General features: G+C 37.0%; 1 protein-coding gene across 1 annotated transcript in view; it reads right to left on the bottom strand.

The window, feature by feature from the left end:
- The window catches only part of TRHDE (thyrotropin releasing hormone degrading enzyme), a 200,187-nt gene that overhangs the window by 17,719 nt on the left and 159,014 nt on the right, over window positions 1-23,454 (bottom strand). Inside the window, exons 11-13 of the mRNA XM_039223530.1 lie at window positions 19,733-19,880; window positions 17,552-17,649; window positions 16,977-17,084 (exon numbers count right to left, since the gene is read on the bottom strand). Coding sequence (XP_039079461.1) covers window positions 16,977-17,084; window positions 17,552-17,649; window positions 19,733-19,880 — 354 coding nt within the window. The remainder of the gene's footprint in view (window positions 1-16,976; window positions 17,085-17,551; window positions 17,650-19,732; window positions 19,881-23,454) is intronic.

The following is a 23,454-nucleotide window of genomic DNA, read 5'->3' as shown; positions in this document are numbered from 1 at the left end:
GAAAAATCACTTGCCTAATCTAAAAGTTAAAAGATAGCTTTGGTTGAAGATTCAACACTCTGAATCTTCTTTGACCATTTAAGTACTAGTACTCTTACTTCTTTTGGAGTAATCGTTGACTTTAAAATATCAGACTGAAAAATAACCTACATTTACAAAGGTTGATCCTATTCAAAATAGCCCCTATTGTCTTCTCTCATTCCATTTTCATTCCTTTGTCCTTTGGCTGCTCTTGAGAAAGCTATCTTGAATAAAACTTAAAGCTGTTTAGAAAGAATATGCGACTTTTTTGCACCTAAGGATCAGTTTCCTCATCTGGAGAGCAGGGAAAATAATTCCTTACAAGGTTATCACAATAATGAAATGAGATGATGTTTATCCAGTGCAGTACAGTGCCTGGTACATATCAGGTATGGGTGTTATCTAAATGCTGTGCATAGCCAAGTGCAGGGTACATAGAAAATTGTCTCAACATGTGGTAATGACATTCCGTCTCATTAGTTTTATTACTATTATTAGTAGTACGAAGTGGCAACATATATCTCCATCTTTCCCGAAAGAGTACAGGACTAAAAAGAAAGCAGATATAAAGTTTTTAGACAACCTCACTACAGGTGAATGAGTAATTATAAAAATCATGACTGACAATACATGAAGTTTAAGGCACTGCAATCAAATACACTTATAATCCCACCTAGCTTTACCGGTATATTTGTCAATCAAACATGCCACTGAATCCATATAAATATCCTGGCAACCAGAAGCAGTATTGTTTCAGAGCATCTCTTCTCTACAAAGCTCCCAGCAAAGGAAAAGCAGAGCTCAGGTTGAAGCCTGCTAAGGTGACCAGTGGAGGGAACGCTAGGCAGTGATGCGGTCTGCGGGTACCTTTCCCACAGCAGCGAGGGTTGCTATTTCTAGAGGCTCCGCCCACTTGCGTCTGCAGGGTACTAGATCATTCCCATTGAAATTTAAGCACAACAAAAGGAGTGCTAAAACCTCAGAATGAAGGAAAAGGCAGTTCAAAACCAGTCTTTATGACCCTTTGGTCCTCAAAAGATAAGGCGTATAAACCTGATGGATAATAGACCAATTATATTTAAAATTCCTGTGTTCTGAAATGTTCAATACCTCTTTGTATTTTAATTTTGCATATTTGCAAAGTGACATATGCTGCTCTTTCCTTAGGAAAGAAAAGGAATGACTGGGGAACCCAGGTGCCTCAGTCAGTTAAGCATCCGACTTCTGCTCAGGTCATGATCTCACAATTCATGGGTTTGAGCCCTGCAATGGGCTCTGCTGACAGCTCAGAGCCTGAAGCCTGCTTCTGATTCTGTGTCTCCCTCTTTCTCTCTGGCCCTCCCCCACTCATGCTCTCTTTCTCTCTATAACATCTCTCTAATAAACATTAAAAAATTTTTTAAAAGACAAGGAAAAATGATTGCTGGAGGGTGGCTCATTTTAACTGTTAATATCCTGAATGTATCAAAAGCTTATATTTTAAGATAACAGCACTTCTTTAAAATGACTTTTATAACTAAAATAAGTGTACTTTAAAAGAGACATTCACTTTACTTAAGCTGAAATAATATATATGAAATTACATTAAACATTTTTAAGTCCCTTATATAAAGTAGCTATTTCTATGGGGTAGGAAGGAAAAGGTTTGATGAGGGTAAATATTTAGTCTATAAGACCGCTTTTTAAAATTTAAAATTTATAATTGTTAAAGCACAAAACGTAAGAAACCAGGTGGCTCAGACAACATTATACAAAGATAAAAAGATGGAGACATCAAAAACAAGGTAGAAAGAAAAAACACAAGTGAGAAATGTACAGAAAGGCCAAAAAATTCAGCATGATGATGACAAAGACCTACAGAAAAGTAAATGGAAAAAAAGCAAATAATTAGAGAATTTGTTACCTGGTTTGATTAAACTGTTTCTTTGGCCTGGATTTTAAACACTCTGCTGAAACCCTAGAACACTGCTATTTAACATTTCATAACTCAGAACCCTTATGACATCCAGAATCAATTATACCCATGAGAGCTCAAAAAAATCAAACTGCTTTGTAACAAAAGTAAAAAAAATTAAGATACCTCTGATGACTCACTCTGAAAAAGCGAGCAGCAGGCAGCTAGTATAAATAACTGCAAGAGCATAACATCATTTAAAACTTAAGAGGTATACAATTGTAGAAGTTGTGAAATGGCTGATTAATTGCTCTATTTATAGATGCCTGTGTTAAAGATGAGATAATTGGGGGTGCCTGGGTGACTCAGTCATCCGTTAAATGTCTGACTCCTGATTTCAGCTCAGGTCATGATCCCAGGGTTGTGAGACTGATCGCCCCCAGTAGGGCTCCGTGCTTTGTGCTCTCTCTCTCTCTCACTCTCTTTCTCTCCCCCTCTCCTGAGCTCTCTCTCTCTCTCTCCCTCTCTCTCTATCTGTTGAAAAAAACAGAGATGAGATTAATTGTTTCCTGATTATCAGGTGCCCATTATCCATGGCTTCTCAAAGAATCTGCTCTGTCATTTTTTTTTAAACTTTTTTTTCTTAATGTTTTATTTATATCTGAGAGAGAGAGAGTCAGCATGAACAGTGGAGGGTCAGAGAGAGAGAGGGAGACACAGGATCCAAAACAGGCTCCAGGCTCTGAGCTAGCTGTCAGCACAGAGCCTGATGGGGGGCTCAAACCTATGAACCATGAGATCATGACCTGAGCTGAAGTCGGAGGCTTAACCAACTGAGCTTCCCAGGTGCCCCAAGAATCTGCTCTGTCTTGAGCTGTGATTTTTAAATTTCTTTCATTCAACTCTGGTCATAGCATATTAATTTTGCTGTGATACAAAGTATAAATTTACATATATATAATGGTGTTGTCTGAATCACAATGATTAGAAATCAGTACATTAACTAGGAAGACACAAAATAATGATGGGAATGACACATTACTAACATCAGCAATCCATAAGCACTGTTCTCATTCGAATCATGACCCAGGCCTGAGTGTTTATAAAAGCCCCACAGGATGACATTGGGCTCCACCTTGACAAATAACACTTATTGCCCAGGAATAATTTATAACAACATTCATTGTCTTTTGTATTCTTCATAGAAAGGCTGAAAATTACATAGATTTATTGTATCCATCAAAATACTACATCTGTAAATGTGAGGGCTTGTGCAAATGTGGTTTAATTTTATTTCTAATGCACTTGTCAAGGTCACTGAGGTTAACAAGACTGATTCTCCAGCCTGGGAAAGAATCAACTATGACATTTTAGTTAATTTTTTTAGGCATAACTGCTAAGCTGTCATGGGTAGGCAATAAGTTATGTATTTTTCTCACTAGCAACATCCCTAACTAAATGTAGATTTTACTTTGGCCAAAAGTAAGTTTTACTCTGTGTGTGTCTGTGTGTGTGTGTGTGTGTGTGCGTGTGTAGACGGATGTGTACGTGTGTATACACACTAACCAACATGTAGTTCTTTCAAAGGTTTAATTGGTAGATTCACTAACAAAAAAAATGCTGCACTTTTTAAAAATAGAGACTTATTCTTACTCATATCAAACCCTAGATGTTCTTCAGCTTCACTTTGACTTTCTGTGAAAAAGTAGTGAAATCTCTGGTAAACTTCGTGTGTGTGTATGTGTGGTTGAGTGTTAGACTTTGGCTTGGGTCATGATCTCATGGTCAGTGAGTTCGAGCCCTGTGTCAAGCTCTGTGCTGTCATGACAACTCAGAGCCTGGAGTCTGCTTCAGATTCTGTGTCTCCTTCAGATTCTGTGTCTCCCTCACTCTTTGCCCCTTCTGTACTTGCTCACACTCTGTCTCCCTCACTCTCTCTCAAGAAATGAATAAACACTAAAAACAATTTTAAAAGACACAAATTTTATGATTTTCTGAAATAACTGAAATGTATGAATGTACATGAACATGTAACCAGCAGGTACTGTCCATAGCATTGATGTGTATGAAGAGAACAAGGAAACAGAGTATATTTTGGATGCCTGCCCTGTATATTGCAGAATAAAATAAGTAACATTTCTTTATATATGAAAATAAAATAGAAGTCACTCACATTTTTTCTATTTGAATTTTCAATTATAAGAAGAATCTCAAATCATGAAAAAGAAAAAAGAAAGGACTCTTTCAAAATATTTAGAAGGAATCCTAAAATATGAGGCTGGGGTTTTTGCTGTGAATTTTAGGGATATTGCTACATAATTATTCTATTTTCATACTACTGCCCATTCCCATGTATAAATTTCGAATATTAGACAGAGGCTAAAAGTGTGCGTATGCATTAACTAGAGCTACCATAACAAATAACCACTAACTTAGTGGCTTAAAACAACAGAAATGTATTCTCTTACATTTCCTCTAGCCAGAAGTCTAAAACCAAGGTGTTGGCAGGATTGCTTTCTTCTGCAGGCTCCACAGAATCTGTTCTATGCCTTCTTCTTGCTCCCTGTGCCTCCAGCAATGCTTGCCATTCCTAAGCTTGTAAATGCATTACTTTAATTTCTGTCTTAGAGCTTACACTAAATCCATGTGATCTCATTGCAAAATCCTTAAGTACATCTGCAAAGACCCAGTTTCCAAATAAGGTCATATTCATAGATAGCATTTAGGATTTTAACATATCTTTTATTAAATTTTTTAAAATTTATTTATTCTTTGAGAGGGAGAGAGAGAGAGAGCAGGGAAGGGGCAGAGAAAGAGGGAGAGAGAGAATCCCAAACAGGCTCCACATTGCTAATGCAGAGCCCAGTGCGGGGCTCAAACTCACAAACTATGAGATCGTGACCTGAGCCAAAATCAAGAGTCAGATGCTTAATCAACTGAGCCACCCAGGTGGCCCTAGACATATATTTTAGAGGCCACTCTTCAACCCTTGACAGAGTGTGCCTGTGCTTTTGTGTTTCCTGTCAATGCCAAGAAATTATAAGTCATCAAAGTTCTTTATCACTTTTAGATATTTTAAGATATATATCACAAAACAATATTTAATGCTTATAGAGCATTTTTACCAACATTATCACAATATAAAGTAAGCATTATCACACTATCATTAGAAAGACTAACATGAATTATTTTCATTTTCATTTTGAGATAGAATGCATCATATGTAGACAATCAATCCTAAGTCTTAATCACAAGGGGAAAAAACAAACAGAAAGGAAATATTGTTATTATTGTTGAAGGAATCTTCTCCGTGTTTATATTATTTTCAGAAAATGTAGAGGAAATTTCTTCTTTTATCATGGTCTGTAGCAGTTGTAAGAAGCCTGAATCTGAATCCATTAGGATAATCTGCTCTCTGTAAGTAAAAATGTTTTGGAAGCTGCAACTATTTTTGTTGGTGCTCCAGCTCTGGCTTAGTAAATAATAATGATCACTACCGTGAGTTAATCAACATCACTCCCTGTGTTGCCCATGTAAATCCATACTCACTTAGCACTTGTACTGTGACAAACAGGCAGGTGGTTAAAATAGAGCCATTCTATAAGTAATCAATGAGCATATCTTTTGATAGATGGCACAAAAGTTCAATAGCGTTATTTCTGAAATTGGTATAATATCAGGCAAACAGTACTAGCATGATAGAAAGATGACTATTGGCAGAAATGGGGAGAATACTGATCATGCTGAAAAGGAAAACAGTTAAATTAAATCAAGTCACCTTCCAAAGCATGCTTCTGTAAAAATTAAAATACCTTAAAAAATACTATTGATTATTTGCCTCTATGCATGGCATAATATATATTTTTTAAAAAGTTAAATGTCAGAAAAAAGCCAAAAGTTGGGGCGCCTGGGTGGCTTAGTTGGTTAAGCGTCCAACTTTCGCTTAGGTCATGATCTCGCGGTTCGTGGGTTCGGGCCCCGCGTTGGGCTCTGTGCTGACTGCCAGCTCAGCGCCTGGAGCCTGTTTCAGTCTGTGACTCCCTCTCTCTCTGACCCTCCCCTGCTCATGCTGTCTCTTTCTCTCTTTCCTAGAAATAAATAAAACATTAAAAAAAAGAAAAAGAAAAAAGCCAAAAGTGTCAGGAAAAGAAAAGTATAGGATTATTTCTGCATTTTATATTAGAATATAAAATTGTTAATGTATTTAGATTAGAAACTAAATATGACAATAAGAAAATGAAGATAAATATGCACTTATTGAAGTTATATTAGTTCTTGAGGCAATTAAAGTCTCTGTTACACCAAAAAGTAAATTAAACAAATACATCTAGATTAGTTAGTCCCTCAAGTGGGTAGGTCATTTAGTCAAATAATTTATTCCAGCAGGGACTGAACTCAAGTAACATGTATTGGATTCTCCAAATGGCCAGGAGAAGTGGCACTTTCAGGGTGATTCCAGAGAAACTTAGGAAGAGAGAGATAATGAAGCCCTCGTTTGTATATAGATTTAGCTACTACTTAAGTAATCCTAATATATGACCTCTACTTATATCTGGTAAATCAGATAGGATTGCTGGTTATGAATAAGATTTCTAGTTTGACAAAGGAATTCACATTTGGATTAATTCAGATAGCAAGCACACTTTCTACATTTCATAAAACTCATTCATAAAACTATGTATGAGTTTTCTTCTATGTATGAGCTTTTCCAGAACACTTTTGTTTGGCAACATACTCTAATTTTAGAAAAGAGAATTCCTACAGTTTTGATGAAGGTGCATAATCAATTAACTGGGATTTTTGCTCTTCTCAGCAAATATAAACACAACAAACATGATTAACTGAAAAAAAAAATGCAAGATTTCCAGAGGATGTCCTTGGGTCAGTACATATTCTACCCAAACAGCTAAACCTTTGGAAGGTACCAAGATTTTAATCTTGAGAAATGATGTTGAGGAAGAAGACCGTTCTTATACACTGTGTCTTTTGTTTAGCATCTCCTTTCTCCCTTTGCCTGACGAATGTGTATTTTTCCTGTAGGCCTCAGGTCAGCTGTCACTCTGCCAGAATGTCAGTCTCACTGACACGTCCAATTGTTCTTTTCTTATAAATCTCCCTTCTGGCTTCTCAATACAGTTAAAATCTTATAGTGTTTGTTATGACACCCGATTAGTCTCAGTCTACTCCACTGGGCTATAAGCCCCAGGAAGGTAGAAACTGCTTCCTTAGGCTCATCATTGGATCCCTGGTGACTTTCAGTATGATACCTGAGATGTGGCAGAGGCTCAAGATATATGTGGTACTTGAATCAAGTACTGTAAGAGTCTGAGTTAATACTGATTAAATATATGTATCACAATGGAGAAATATGCGATACTACATTATTCTAGAAATAAAGCTGAAAGTTAAAAACCAAGTCTACTATCAACCAGATATGCCATTATCCAAACGTGGACCCATGAGCCTGACCTTGTTCCACTGCATCCGTCACACTGAGGGACGTAGCATGTTAAATACGTTGTTAAGGATTGTGATGATTTTGATGGTAATTGCGAATTATTCCAGAGATTATGACCTGAGCCGAAGCTGGACACTTTACCAACTGAGCCACCCAGGTGCTCCAGCTTTGAGTTAAACTTTTAAATATATGTTAGAAAATCATAAAATCTACTTTGAAACTAAACTTATTTTTATAAGGCAAAATAAGTGCAAATAGTTGTATTTTTCAAGGAGAAATAAGTTAAGGTAAACTTAAGAATTACATAGGTTTCTGGGGACATTTATAAGAATTCTAGACATATTTTAGACTGTCTACCATTTTTACATATTTATATCTTTAGATAGGTTTCCATCCTTAAATAGATTGTATTTATAGTAAAAAGGATTAATAATAAATTAAAAATATGAAAATTGGAAGATGAAATAAAACAATTTTAGAATATACTGGGAATGTTCAGCTTCAAGAGCTACAACTCATGTCTGGATTTTACCCAGGTATTCAATATTGTGATTTCTCAATTCTTCACTTTGAACTCTTTCCTTATGTTATATTCTCTCCCTAGACAATCCGATCTATCTCTCATTCTTGCCATTTCTACCTACACCCTAGTCCCATGCCTTTTAAAATGAGGTGTTCCTATATCTGCAGGTAAGACTTTTTAAAGAATATCTAAGGCTATAGGTACAACTATCAAGTTCCATGTTCTGAATATAGATACTTCTCTTTTTATAAAAATCCTTCTGCCATTTTCCTTCACTTTCCAGGAGAAAGGCATATTTCTCATTCACTCATCTTGCATCTTCTGAAGGTACACTGTATTGCAATATCAAATAAAAATTCTAAATATTGATGTTGATATCCAGAAAACGAGTCTCAATTTTTGTTTTAATTCTTTGCTTCCATAAAATTTGAAGAAATGCCCAAGCAAGTTATCAGGTGATAATTTAAAAATTTTGGTGATTGATCCCTATGTAATTTTTGGCACAACACTAGGAAAGACAAAAGAAGTGTTACATTGCTATGACAAAACACCTTCCATTCCAATCTATTTAGTTTTCTGTATAAACTTTTTCAGTAATGGGGCACCTGGGTGGCTCAGTTGGTTAATTGTCCGACGTTGGCTTAGGTCATGATCTCACAATTCATGGGTTTGAGCCCCACATTGGGCTCTGTGCTGACAGCTCAGAGCCTGGAGCCTGCTTCAGATTCTCTGTTTCCCTCTCTCTCTGCTCCCCACTTGTGCTCTGTCTGTCTGTCTCTCTCTGTCTCAAAAATAAATAAAACATTAAAAAAACTTTAAGTTTCTCAGTACTTCAACATAAAACATGGTGAAACTTTTCTTATTCTAGCAGTGAGTAATATTTGTCTGTGAATATATAAACTGGGAAATAAAAAGGCCAACCTCAATTTTTACATTTCTATTTAACAATTTTCATTTTTATGTTTGGAGATTATTTATCAAAGTTTGCCATGTGTTTATGTTGATCAATTATATATAGGTAACCACTGTAATGAAAACTCAATTTAGAAAAAAAATTAACACAGGATTTTATGACATGAAAAAACTATGTGTGTGAGTGTCTGTATGTGCTATATGTATTTCTTGTTACAGAAAAGTCTGATAGGGTGATCCAAAAAGGATTTTCTAGCAAAAATATATTAGAATACAATTTGGGGGAGAAAAGAATAGTATAAAATGTGTAACTAATAAGTAAGAACACAAATCATATTTTAAATGGCTAATGGTAGGCATAAAATAGCTAGGGTATTCCAATTCCATTGGATACATTTAGAGTTTTGAAAGAATTTTGTTGAATAAAAGGTCTATTTACACTATACTGAAAGGTAAATCCTTGCAACTACTTACACATATGGTGGAGAGTTTTTGATGTAGACTTAAAAATGTTATCTTTGGCAATTCATATGTGTAACCATTTGAGCTCTATTGGATTTTTCTGGTGAACTGTCATGAATGCCTTCCTTTTTCCCATTATATCCAAGCAATCATTAACTCCTCTCAGTCTTCCTTCCTCAGTCAAATAGGTCCATGTCGCTTCATTTCCATCACTAGCTCTGAGGGCTACAAGGTTTCCCTAATCTCTCTGATCTAGTCAAATTCCCCTATGACAGGCTCTCAGAACACCACACATTCATTTCTTGGTTGCACTTCTCTGAGTTTCATTTTCAGTGTTTTATGATTATTCTGAACAATCTCTGTCTCCCTCCTACACTCTCTCCCTGCCCCATGACGAATCTTTAGGATATGTCCGGGAACGAACCATGTATTCCCAACTCCAGGTAAGTAACGGGGCTGGCATTCATTGAATGAAGGAACTTTGCCTTCCAAGTGTCTAGCACAGTTCCAACACAGAGTAGCTGCTCGATAGATACTTACTGAATATACTGAATAAATGAAGACGCACCCTTTGAACTTTATAATAATCAAATAACTGTACACTAATAATCAAAGGAGAACCAAAAGTGGACAAATCATAAGGAGACTGTATGGTTTTATGTCCATGCACAGTGAGTATGAAATTTTGGACTGTTATATCTGATGTCAGCACTGATGATTTGGGGGCAATGCCCTTGCTTTAGAAACAAGGTTGAGACTTGGAGTAAACACCGATTTTTCTAAAGCCACATCTGTCTAATGACAAACTAGGAGTAAACCTAATTCCTCACCCCAGCCCATCTGAGGTTTGGGCAGCCCTGTCATTCACATTACTCCACACAGACTCCCTGCTGGGTTCACCTGTCTGCAAAATGCATATGCTGGTAACTGAGCACTAAAACGGCATGTCTGGCTGCTATAACTTTGGCCTATGAAAATTTATCATAGGACAGCTTATCGTAAGAAGAATACAAAAAGCAGCGTAAAGAACAAAGGGAATAGGACCATAATAACTTGGGGACATGGACAATAAGTTAGGATCTATGTTTTTAGGGGAAGAAAACATGAGGTTTCTGAACCAAATACACAGACTGTAGCAAAAATAGCCTTTTGTCTGTCCTCCTCTGTGTTCTCACATGAGAAAAGTGAACATTGATGAACAGAGGGAGACACAAAGGAAAGGAGCTTAACTGGAGCTATTTTCCTGTGAGATACAATGAGCTATGGCTGATGGCAGGACATGAGCAGCCAATTAAAGGGGGGGAGTAAAAAGAGATATTTACCTAGAGGCCAAGCCAGGCAGTATTTCTTGAAGTAGGAGAAAAAGGGCAAACGTCCCCGTGCTCTTAACTGAGGATCTCTACACTACTATTTTGTTTCATATTTTATGTTACAGGTCACATACTTATAGTCCCAAAACTTACAGAGAAGACCTGATACTGAAGCATTCTATATGCTGTATTCGTCCTTATTCCTCCTTTCACCATTTAAAGCTAACACCACCGAATTAGCCACTATGTGCTCAGTCCATGGTTAAGCAGTTGACTCTTGATTTGAGCTCAGACCACGATCTCATGGTTGGTGGGATCAAGCCCCACATCAGGCTCCACACTGACGGCATAGAGCCTGCTTGGGATTCTTTCTCCCTGCCCCTCCCCCACTTGTGCCATGTGCATGCTCTCTCTCTCACACTCTCAAAATAAATAAATAAACTTAAAAAATAAATAAAACTCACCACCTATTACAAAGGGTATGGTCAAAACAAGTAGATGGCAACTCCAAAGATGATTAATGCTTTATGATTTCCCATAATAGCCAATTAATAAACAGGCATTCTTTTATATAATGCTCATGACTTGTTTGGTTAATAATATTATTGCCATTATTCAGATGATGAAACCAAGTGATGGTCCTCGGGTCATTTAGTGGTACAGCTGCAAGTTAGTCACTGGTGCCTTTGACTTTGAAGACAGTAGCCTTTCCCTACACCTGTGGTTCCCAAAGTGTGGTCCCCAGGCCAGCAGCATCAGCATCACACAGAAACTTGTTATGAATACAAATGGTTGGGCCCCATTCAACCCACTGAACCAGAACTCTGGGGGTGGGACCCAGCAAACTGTCCCACGGTTCTTCCCAATGATCCTTATACATGACCATATTTGAGAATCACAGACTTATGTCCTGAGCACAACTTGCATGAAACTGTTGCTTATAGTCATTGCAGAGATTCCCTGATTTCTGTTGGGTGTCTTTTTTCTTTTTGTTTTTTAATCATTTTTGAACAAATATATATTACTGATGTATAGTAATTTGATATACCACCACAGAATCACATGCAGTCTGGGACTGGAAACCCAGAGCCACTAGTATTGTTATATATAATCTTGGCAAGTCATACAACCTTTGTGAGTCTTAGATTTGTTTTCTATAAATATGAAATAAAAATAATGAGATTGTGCACAAAAAGCAGTTAGTGCAACACCTGAAATGTACTAACCACTCAATAAACAACTATAGTTTCCATTATAATCATCATCATTAAAGACCTTAATATCAGTGGCATAATTAATTGCATGAGTAGTGAAGTGTATGTATTATGTATGTTGCAAAGCTCCAGAGAAGTTCCTCCACTTTATCATTTTTACTATGGAATGGCCTTAATTTTTCCATTTTCAAAATAAATTTCCGATTCATTTCAATTCAATATACATTTTTGATATCCCATCATGTATAAGGTACTCCACTGTTTCAGGATATTTTTTAATGTTTATTTATTTATCTTGAGAGAGAGAGATAAAGAGAGAGAAAGAGAGAGAGAGAGAATACAGAGAGGGGCAGAGAGAGAGGAAGAGAGAGAATCCCAAGCAGGCTCTGCACTGTTAGAGCAGAGCCTGATGTGGGGCTCCATTTCACAAACCGTGAGAAATCAAGCTGAAATCAAGAGTCAGACGTGTAACCCACTGAGCCACCCAGGCACTCCCAGTGTATCTTTTAAGTCAAGTGATGATACCACTTATCAATTTAGATGTTAGGGAATGAATATCACTTTTATAGAATACTTTTCAAAATTAAATACCTGGGACACCTGGGTGACATTGTTGATTGAGTGTCCGACTCTTGATTTTGGCTCCGTCCTGATCCCAGGGTTATGAGATAGAGCCCTGAGTTGGGCTCTGTGTTGAGCGTGGAGCCTGCTTATGATCCTCTCTCTCTCGCTCTCTCTCTCTCTCTCTCTCTCTCCTTCTGCCCCTGGCCCTCACCCTGCCCCTAAAATTAAATTAAATTAAATACTTTACATATTTATTCTGTATTGGCTTAAAGCTTTAAATGTTACTTTTTAACATCATTTGCAAAATAATACTTTAGCACGAAATTAAGACGCAGTGTTATTGTGGACACGCATTTAATTTTAGGTTGAATTTTCTTATTAGAGAAAACTCCATATTACCATACTGTCATCTCTGTATGGTTAACTGTACAGTCCCAATAGTGTTTTACTACAGAAATTTTTAAATAATAATTCACCTACAGAAATAATATAATCCTTATACTTTACTCAGTGAAGCTTACCCCAACTATTTCTTGTTTATTTGTACCAATCAGTGAAAAAAACCAATTTCTGTCCCTTTTATTATGTTTTTTATACATACAAAAGGCTATCATCTTTTCTGTCATTTTTTTTTCCAGAGTGCAATTTTCAGGTCTCACAACCTCCTTTTGCAGCTTGTGTTTTCAAGATCTTTTTATCATTTGTATTGTTCTCTACTGAATGCTTGGCAATTTGTCTCTTTTCTGAGATGTGATGTTCTGCTGAACTTAGTGCCCAAATCACAGCCTAACAAGACCTGAATGTAGCTCATCCGTTTTTATGCACGACATCACCATTACAATTCAACACACTGGAGCATTTGAATATATTAACAGGGATCAGAATGTCGACTCATTCAATTTATCATTCACTGTAACTCTTGAATTTTTCTCTCTCTGCTGCTACCATCTCTAGCTTTTCAATGCACATTTTGGTTCCATTACCTTTCCCGGCACCAACCTTCACATCCATTCTATTTTCTTAAATCCAGTGTCACTGACTTGACCTATGTCCCCAGCATACCAAGATGAGGCCATAAAGTAGCACAACATCTCAGACTGGCAATCTCCCCTAGTACCATGACTCACTGTCCTTTCGATTGATTATCATAAATATACAGCATCTCCCAGGGCTTTTTAAATTTTATTTTATTTTATTATTTTTTAATAGTTTATTTATTTTTGAGACAGAGAGACAAAGAGCATGAGCCAGGGAGGGGCAGAGACAGAGGGGGGGACACAGAATCCGAACCAGGCTCCAGGCTCTGAGCTGTCAGCACAGAACCCGATGCGGGGCTGGAACCCACAAACCGCGAGATCATGGCCTGAGCAGCCGAAGTCTCGCCCAACCGACTGAGCCACCCAGGTGCCCCTCCAGGGCTTTTTTTAAAGATGGTTTTTAATATTCCCATTAAACACAAACAAGCAAATAAACAAAACTGCCTGGTGTCTTACTTTAGCCACAACCTCATGTTCCCCTTCATTGGCTCAATTTAAGAAAGTTAAATTCAGCATCAACTACAGGATTACACTTATTGTTTTATTATTAAGCTGTCATCGAAACAAAAAAAATACAGGTTAAATCTCTGATCTTCACACACAGGTGAGTACCAGCCACCCTTACTGCAGGAGGTCACTTATGTATGCGGTGACATGTCATATGGTTGGCTGAGCAAATCTTAGTAAACGCAGAGTTAGTTCCACTTAGCATGTTTACTTACCCAGCTGTAGAAGAAAGCAAAGCAGGAGAATATAAAAATGATGAAGGAAATAACAAAGGAACCGTAAAGTATTAGACCCCAATTTAATTATTTTACCATAAATAAATGGCAGAGTTATCAAAACTGAAATGAGCTGACAACTTCTATGTAAACTTTCATTTATAAGGGAATGTTGGGAGTGATGGATTGTTCAAATTCACAAGTCAAAACGTGCTGCACTCATTAAACTAGACATCAATCTATGTGCCTTCTTTCTGCCTAGAATCCAGGTCCACCCACTGTAGGGACTCAGGCACCTGCCCCTGCCTCCAGCCTGTCCTTGTCCATCCATTGGGATCCTGCTCACACCTCATGAGGGCCAATGTGATTCCTCCAAGGCAGTCATCATCTTTTCTTGGTGTTCACACCTTGTCTTGTCCTTAGCCCTTGCTCCAAAGACCAACTATCTGTGTATAGAGCTGAACTTTCTCCTTGTTTTAAGCTCTCCCTCTTCTCTTTGCTTTCTGGCCACCAGCTGAGATTGAGAATTGCTCAGTAAAAGTTGGCTAAATAGATGAGGTATTAAAAAAATAGCATTTTCTCAATAGCAGTATTTTCAAATGTACTAAGTGGGGTGCCTGGGTGGCTCAGTGGGTTGGGCGTCTGACTTGGGCTGGGGTCATGATTTCACAATTCATGAGTTCAAGCCCCATGTCTGGCTCTGTGCTGTCAGCTGGGAGCCTGGAGCCTGCTTTGGATTCTGTGTTTCCCTCTCTCTCTGCCTCTCCCTGACTCACGCTGTCACTGTCTCTCTCTGTTTCTCAGAAATGAATAAATGTTAAAAAAATTAATTGTAATAAGTTATATTAGGCTTAAATACTCTCTATAGAAATTACATTAATGAAATGGTGAATGTGTTGTTTTAATAAAATGTTAAGAATACATTTTAACTTGGGTAAATTCATTAAGGGGTTAAAAAACAACTATCTGGTCTGAGAAAAGGCATGTATCTATAGCAAAATGAAGCAAATAAATGAATAATTTAAAAATGGAAGAAAATAGAGACCACAATCTTTAAATAATATCTTTCAACTTTTCCTCTTTTATGTATTTATGATTATGTGTCAATAAAATTCTGGATTTTGGAAAAATTTGTATGTGTTCATCGCCTAATTATATGTGGTAGAATTGAAGAAGGTAGTAGAAAAAAAGGAAAAAAGTTTCTGTTTTAATATTTTCAAGTTTGATTTAACAGTTTTCAGAAGCCTTTACAAAAAAGGATAATCATTAGTAAAAGTTAATAAATGAGAATGCTTTCATTCCAAAGAAGACTGTTGACAGATTTAATCACTGTCATGTACATGATGGATCAATTGAAAGATGAAAATGATAAAATATTTTCCTTCTTGGCTCAGGGTAAGTCCAGAAACAGTTCACTTAAAGAGCAAACAGGTCATGACAAAGAAGGTAAGAAGGTAGGACAAATTACTTAGTAATGCAGTGAAAGATTTCTCTCACAGGTTTTTAAAGCAGGAGAACTATGGGGCGCCTGGGTGGCTTAGTCGGTTAAGCGTCCGACTTTCGCTTAGGTCATGATCTCGCGGTTCGTGGGTTCGAGCCCCGCGTCGGGCTCTGTGCTGACTGCCAGCTCGGAGCCTGGAGCCTGTTTCNCTTAGGTCATGATCTCGCGGTTCGTGGGTTCGAGCCCCGCGTCGGGCTCTGTGCTGACTGCCAGCTCGGAGCCTGGAGCCTGTTTCAGTCTGTGACTCCCTCTCTCTCTGACCCTCCCCTGCTCGTGCTGTCTCTCTCTCTCTCTCTCCTAGAAATAAATAAAACAAAAAAATTAAAAAAAAAATAAAATAAAGCAGGAGAACTATGTTTTGATCTGGAGTCAGTTAAATGCTACATTTAAACCTACTTCACTTTTGACAAGACAAAAACCAATTTGTTCCCTAAGTAGGTAATACTCTCTGTGGTTCTCTATGTTCACCTAGAACAAGTCCCTTTCTCTGTTCCCACAGAGTCATCCCCGACACTCAGATCAGGGACAAGGCCATTGTGGCTTGCAAAATAGAACCACCTGAATAAAACTTTCCCCTAGCTTTGCGCCCCTCTGAGCGCACTCTCCTTAACACAAGGGTCAAAGACTGGGGAAGAGTGATTGTAAATTGCCCAAATGTAATGAGAAATGGAACATAAAGATCCTTGGAAATATAAAAGCACCTAAGAAGGTTTAAAAAACTGTAGTGAAAAGATCATGATCTTCAAGTTTTTATGTTTAATATTCTTTTCATTAACAAGTGACATTTAGTATAATATTTTTTTATCAAAGGTAGTTCTATTAAACAATTTGAACATCACATTGTGTATTAAAATCTGGTGTTGTGAAATTCCAAGATAAGATACAGGGTTGAGGGCTCTGCCAAGGGTAACTAAAAGAGTAAAGATCTTTTTATTATAACTTTTGGTTTTTAGTTTTTAATATTAACATTTGTTATGCTACTTCACTTACATCATATGCTCAGTTGTTTGATGAATAAATACCACAACCCTTGTTAAGAACCTTAGAATTTAGCCTAAATAAAATTATTTTGTTCTCATGGAATAGCAAAGTTATCTAAATTCAAAAAAAGCTGATGCCTTATCTGTAATGAATAAGGGCCTACATTAAGAAAGTTAGCTTAAAACTCCACGAAATGTTCTAAAAATAAATGTATTGTGGCTTTTACGCTGTTACCTTGTAAGCTGTGAACTGAAACACGGTTTTGCAGTGTTTTTACCTTGTCTTGTTTTTCTCCAGTTGATAAAAGCAATGTATCAAGCAAGACTCTGAGAACAGTATTAAATCATATCAGAAATATAGGATTTGGTTCAATTTACCTGTTTCTGTTGCTGGAAATCCAATCTGAAATAAGTGTTGACGCCTGCTGATGACAGTGCTTGTTGCCAAAACTGCAGGCCAGCATTATAACTTCTCGACGCAGCTCTCTAGGCACCGTCAAAAGGGAAAACCAATAAAACACAGTGTTAATATTTGGAGAGAAAGGATAACTTACTACATAAACAATAGAGAAGTAAATAATCAGCACGAAAATAATTTTCAGATACAGAAAACCTGTTTTGCTAAGGAAGAGATGTTTAGGCAGAGTAAAAGTTATGAATACTAAAAGTCTTCTCTGGAAATAATAATACAGTGAGGGGCGTGGGTTTGAATCTCTCCTTTATCACTAAAGGATGATCGTACATTTAAACAGGACAAGGATATGCCTTTGTTCCCAGTACCTGGTAGTGGAAACTGTACTGATGAGTACATCAGCAGACCTCCCAGGAAAGGGAAATGAAAGATGCAGGATGAGAGACAGATCAGCTCATGCTGCTAAAGTCACAATGATACTACTGGTATGTTATTGTACAGCTCTGGGGGAAAAGAAGCGAATAAGAAAATAAAACAGTACTCATGTTGGTAGGATGCTTGAACAAGAGATCCATTAAAATTGTTTTTTGGCCATCCAAGCTTGATGTATGTTGCTGCAACTTGCTTTAAAATATATTCCTAAATGGGCATTAGAGGAAATAAAGATAATGTCAGTTTAAACATCTCCATGCTGATAATTAAAATTATACAATAAAATAAAATATTTTCTAGATGAGCCTACTTTAAAATATCAGTTAAATAATGGGCATGATAAATGCTCTACTTTTATTCAGCTTAGTATTTCAAATATAGAAAATGGGGATAAAACACAATTGCAGTGGTGGAAGTCTACTCTTTATTTCCTATTAAATGATTAAGTAATTTGCAGTATTAAATATTTTAGATGATAAGTTTTGTAGCACAACAAGGAAACTGAGGAATATTGATAATGACAGCCATGCACACATATATACAAATGTATGTAGATACAGCTTACAAAAATAAGCACCTAATTTTTATGCATTTCATGTCAACAGAACATGCAAAACTGTTAGGTAAGCCCAGCCAATAGCCTAGCATTGTCGAACCTGACATGCACAGAATGCTCTTCAGTAAAAAAATATGGCATTTCAAAGTCAACAATCCACTGAGCTAATGATATATTTAAATATTAGAGAGCAATGGGGGTGCCTGGGTGGCTCAGTCAGTTAAGCTTCCGTCTCTCAATTTCAGATCAGGTCATGGTCTCAGTTTCATGTGTTTGAGCCCCACATCAGGCTGTGCATTGATGGCGCAGAGCCTGCTTGGGATTCTCTCTCTCTGTCTCTCTCTCCCCCTTTTTCTCTGTCCCTCCCCTACTCATACTGTCTCTGTGTCTCTCAAAGTAAATAAGTAAACCTGAAAAAATATTTAAATAGTAGAGAGCAACATAAAATATGCTCTCCTCACTTTAATGTGGTCCTTGAATTTTGTCAAAGAATGAAAGCACTGAAATTATAGTAAAAGCAATTCTTAACTTTTACTGAAATTGAAGTGTCTGACATGAAATATTATTCCAAAGTACAAATATACACAAAAATGTGTTTTACTTTTACAAAAGTTTAACATTCCAGTGTCTCTGTTTAAGGAGAAAAGAGAAGTATATAAGTCTTTCTCTAGCAGATAAAAGTTATACCGTAACTGTAAAGACACATTTTTTTTTTTTTTTGCATGTCTGTTGTAAGGATTAGACAACACTTAACAATGAACAGTCAAGCCAGGATTATTCCAATTCAAAAAATACTAAAACAGAGGTGTTTTCATGCAGGCTTAGAAGAAGAAAACAAGAAGCAACTCTAATGGGCTTCATACAATTTAGAGGGTGCTAATAAACAGATTTCATGCCATGGCATCAGTAGAGCCAGCATGTCATAAAAAATAGGATGATTTTACAAAACACAGGGCAGACTGCTAAGATAACTGAAGGGAACCAAACAGTGCCCCAAGATGATACGAGGCACAGAGACATAGTCTCATATGCAAAGCCTCACTCTGATAAGAAATTTAGGCCAAAAGCTCATTAGCCATAGTTAATCCTAATATTATTCAAAATGGTTATTAAATTAGATTAGGTGATGTCTACAATGCAGTTTGGGTTTATCAGGCTGCAGCTTAGGAAATCTGGTCAGGTAACATTTTGGAATGTTTGTCATGTCTTCATGTCTATTTGGATTATCTATTGTTTGCTCTCCTGTATCCCCTTGGACCCAATTATGAATGGGCTTTCGCCTCAATGTTGATCTTATCCTTGTTAATTAAGGAAGTGACTTGAATTCTCTTTGCCCTTTTTGGATAAAAATAATGACTAAGAATCTTTACTGAAATTGTCTATATTCTGTTAAGATCTTTGGGATCCCTCTACCCCGGTTAAGTCCTTTGTGAACATAGAGCCCTTTAACTCTTGGAAAGTAAGTTAGAACTTTAAGGATTTGCCATGTATATTTGTCCTTAAATTCGGAGTCATTTAAGCTTAATTGACACTTTTAGGTCAGAATAAAAAGTAGCTTATATTAAATTTCTTCTTCAAGTAAGTGTCATCAGTGCTGCGCAGAAAATCAGGACAAAAATGATAATACAAATTCGAAGAAGAAACGCAAATAACTCAGGATTAGTTGCGCAAAGTGGATAATAAGACAACTGTTCATCATCTGAAAGTAAGAAAGAAGAAAATATGTCTTTTTACATTGAAGACATTGTATTTCTCCATGCGGTCCAGTAATTTATCCAGAGGATAGAGAGCTCGGCTGGCAGCATGCCAAGGAAGAAAATCTTTCTCCTCAGACAGGTATCTGATAATCTCCAGGGGAATATGCTGAGGCAAAGAGCCGGCCCTGCACAGTGAAAAAAGTTAATGTTAATTATATGCAGGAAATATACATGATGATGCAAACCTGAAGATTTTACTTATGCAAATAAAAAGCAGAAAGCAAGATTCATCACAGTATAAAGAAGCCATATCCAGGGCCGTAAAAATAAAATTACTCACTTTTTAAATATAGTCCTACTTAGGATGCCATGTGCCTTAATATACACAGAGTTAGAGAGTTAAAAATTTACATACACCAAAATACCAGAATGCATATTTTTTTCAAAAGGAAAGAATTCCAGAATTTGAATAAAATCAACTCTAGGTATTTTCCTTTCACAGAAACTCTTCAGAGGCCATATGTAATTGAAAACAATTGATTACTGAAATGCGATTTCAGTTTCTCAATGCATTCTCTTTGCTCTTCATGTAGTTCTGTGTAATAATATTTAACACAGATTGTTTTCAAAAGAATAATCAAACTAAAGTGGCAACTTACAGTTTTGACTATCTCTGTCATTATGATATGAGCATTTTTCAAAAGAAATGGTTTCCATTACAACTGTGAAAACCTCAGTTTGATTTTAGAGTCCAAATTCCAAAAAAGTTAAAGGAATCGACTCTTCCCACTTATTATGTTCCTTTCAAAATACATTCTGTGTCACCTTGGGGACCCATGTCAGATTCTCTGGAGAATATGAAACTGTAGCTTTTTAAAATAATCTGAACACATGTTGCCTATATTTAAAGAGGGTATATCCCAAAAAAAGGATCCCAAAAGAAGTGTATATCTCTACTCTACATGAGATTGCATATAAAATCCTTGCAAATCAAAGCACTATAAATGACAATCCACAGTACATTAAAAGATGGGCTGTCTTAGCCTTGATGTCCCTGATGCATACACATAGTGACACTATGAATTTTGCTGGATATTTTTATTTTTATTTATTTCTAGGAGAGAGACAGCGTGAGCAGGGGAGGGTAAGAGAGAGAGGGAGATACAGATTCTGAAATAGGCTCCAGGCTCTGAGCTGGCAGTCAGCACACAGCCCGACGCGGGGCTTGAACCCACGAACCACGAGATCATCACCTAAGCGAAAGTCGGAGCCCAACTGACTAAGCCACCCAGGCGCCCCTGCTGGATAGTTTTTTACGTTAATAATTAATTGAATGCAGGGGTGTCTGGGTGGCTCAGTCAGTTAAGCATCTGACTTTTGATGTTGCCTCAGGTCATGATCTCATGGCTTTGTGAGTTCAAGCCCCATGTAGGGCTCTGTGCTGATAATGCAGAGCCTGCTAGACTCTCTCCCTCTCTCGGCCCCTCCCCCACTTGTCCTATCTCTCTCTCAAAATAATAAATAAATTTAAAAAAATAATCAACTGAATGCAGACTTTTACCACATGGACCAAGTAAATATGAAAGCAGCCAAAGTCTGATTATCTCCTTTATCTACATTTCACACCACTGTTCTTTTGTAGCATCATGAAATTAGATGGACCTTTCTATTTGTGCTTGGTAGGAGGTGGATAGACAGGGAGCAAAGGCTTTTCTCATCTTCACTTAAAATAAATTTGCCAGCCCTCCTACACTGTTGGTGGGAATGTAAACTGGTACAGCCCCTCTGGAAAACAGTGTGGAGGTTCCTCAGGAAACTAACAATAGAACTCCCCTAGGACCCAGCAGTAGCACTGCTAGGAATTTACCCAAGGGATACAGAAATGCTGAGGCATAGGAGCACATGTACCCCAATGTTCATAGCAGCACTCTCCACAATAGCTAAAACATGGAAAGAGCCTAAGTGTCCATCAACAGATGAATGGATCAAGAAGATGTGGTTTATCTATACCATGGAATACTACATGGCAATGAGAAACAATGAAATCTGGCCATGTGTAGCAACATGGATGGACCTTGAGGGTGTTATGCTGAGCGAAATAAGTCAGGCAGAGAAGGACAAATACCATATGTTTGCACGTATAGGAGGATTAGGAGGAACTTGACGGAGGAACAAGGGGGAGAAGAAGGGGGGAAATGGTGGGGGAAAGGGAGAGAGGCAAACCATGAGAGACTCTTGAATGCTGACAGAAACTGAGGACTGATGGATGTGGGGGGGAGGAGGGATGGGCATGGAGGAGGACACTTGTGGGGATGAGCACTGGGTGTTATGTGGAAACTAATTTGACAATAAACTGTTTTTAAAAAAAATAAAAGAAGAAGAAAAAAGAAATAAATTTGCCAGATTTTCTAATTCTTACTGTAACAAGCAAAAGTTATTCTACGGCAAATTTGTGGCCATGTTTATGAGGCTTATAAAAAAAATCAATTTTGGGGGTGACTGGGTGGCTCAGTTGTTTGAGTGTCCAAGTCTGGCTCATGATTTCATGACCTGTGTCATCTCAGTCTGTGCTGACAGCTCAGAGCTTGGAGCTGATTTGTATTCTGTGTCTCCCTCTAGCTCTGTCCCTCCCCTGCTCTCTCTCTCTCAAAAATAAACAAACATTAAAAAAAGAAAGAAAAACCAATTCTGAAGACCGTCCTTCAGTTTTCTCTGAATTAAAAAAAAAAAAAGGATGTGTGTCACTCTAATGATTTTGGTTCACTCGTGGTATAATATTAACCATCAGCCAGATTTAATGTCTGATAAAAATCCAAATGGCGACAATACTCCAAATTTCCACATAATTTCAACATATCCTGAAGTTTGTATGATTTGGACCACACCTAGACTTGTGCCACTTTTCTTTTACTAAAGTTTCCATTTTATGCATCCTTGAGCATGATATTAGGCTCTGGCAATGACAATTAAGTATGGAACTTTACCTTTTTTGCTAGGGTGGTGTCTCACTAATAGTTACCTTTTGCTTTTAAGAGTTAGTTACCCACCAAAAATGCAGTGTATTTTTTTAATAAAAATAATGATTTGGCTTTCTTCTTTAGAAGAAACGTACCTTCTAATATTTCAGATTTCATCATTCATTTTTCCTGAAATTTTAATTTAAATATTAATTGGTATGGTGATCATAAATTTATAATCCACATGCCACAAATTTTATAATTTTAGAGTTGCAGATTTATCTAGAAGTCATTATTCTTTTGTTGAAGAAATAATAAAAATAAAGTAGTGAACAAAACCACCTTTTACTAAGCAGCTAACTTATTGGATCTTCAGGTGAATTTGGAAAAAACTGGAAAGGTGTTGGATTTATTTTTTGCAGATTTAAACATATTAGCCTTATGTCAGTTATTATTTATTGTGTTTTACTACATCCCTGTAAATGAATGGACATTATTCAATGACTTATGCTTTGTAGAAAACATGACTACAAATTAAAAAGATTACAAATAATGTTATGGAAGAGATGGGCTTGAGAAAGAGCCAGGAACCACAAATGCTTCCTGTAGAATTAAACAAACAAATTTATCTCGCCACACCTCACGGTCCTTATCTGTGCAATAAGGGTTCAACTAAGAGACCTCTTTTTTATCACCCACAAACCTTTTATCCTAACCTACTTGTTTGCAATTTAAACTGCTACAAAAGTATTACAATAATATAGTCATACTTTATTTGTTTAAAATTTCGAAAAAATACTTT

The sequence above is a fragment of the Hyaena hyaena genome, unplaced genomic scaffold (assembly GCF_003009895.1).
Source record: "Hyaena hyaena isolate Hyena2069 unplaced genomic scaffold, ASM300989v1 scaffold_1364, whole genome shotgun sequence".
NCBI lineage: Eukaryota > Metazoa > Chordata > Mammalia > Carnivora > Hyaenidae > Hyaena > Hyaena hyaena.
The sequence above is the reverse complement of the archived record's forward strand: the minus strand, read 5'-3'. Positions and strand labels throughout refer to the sequence as shown.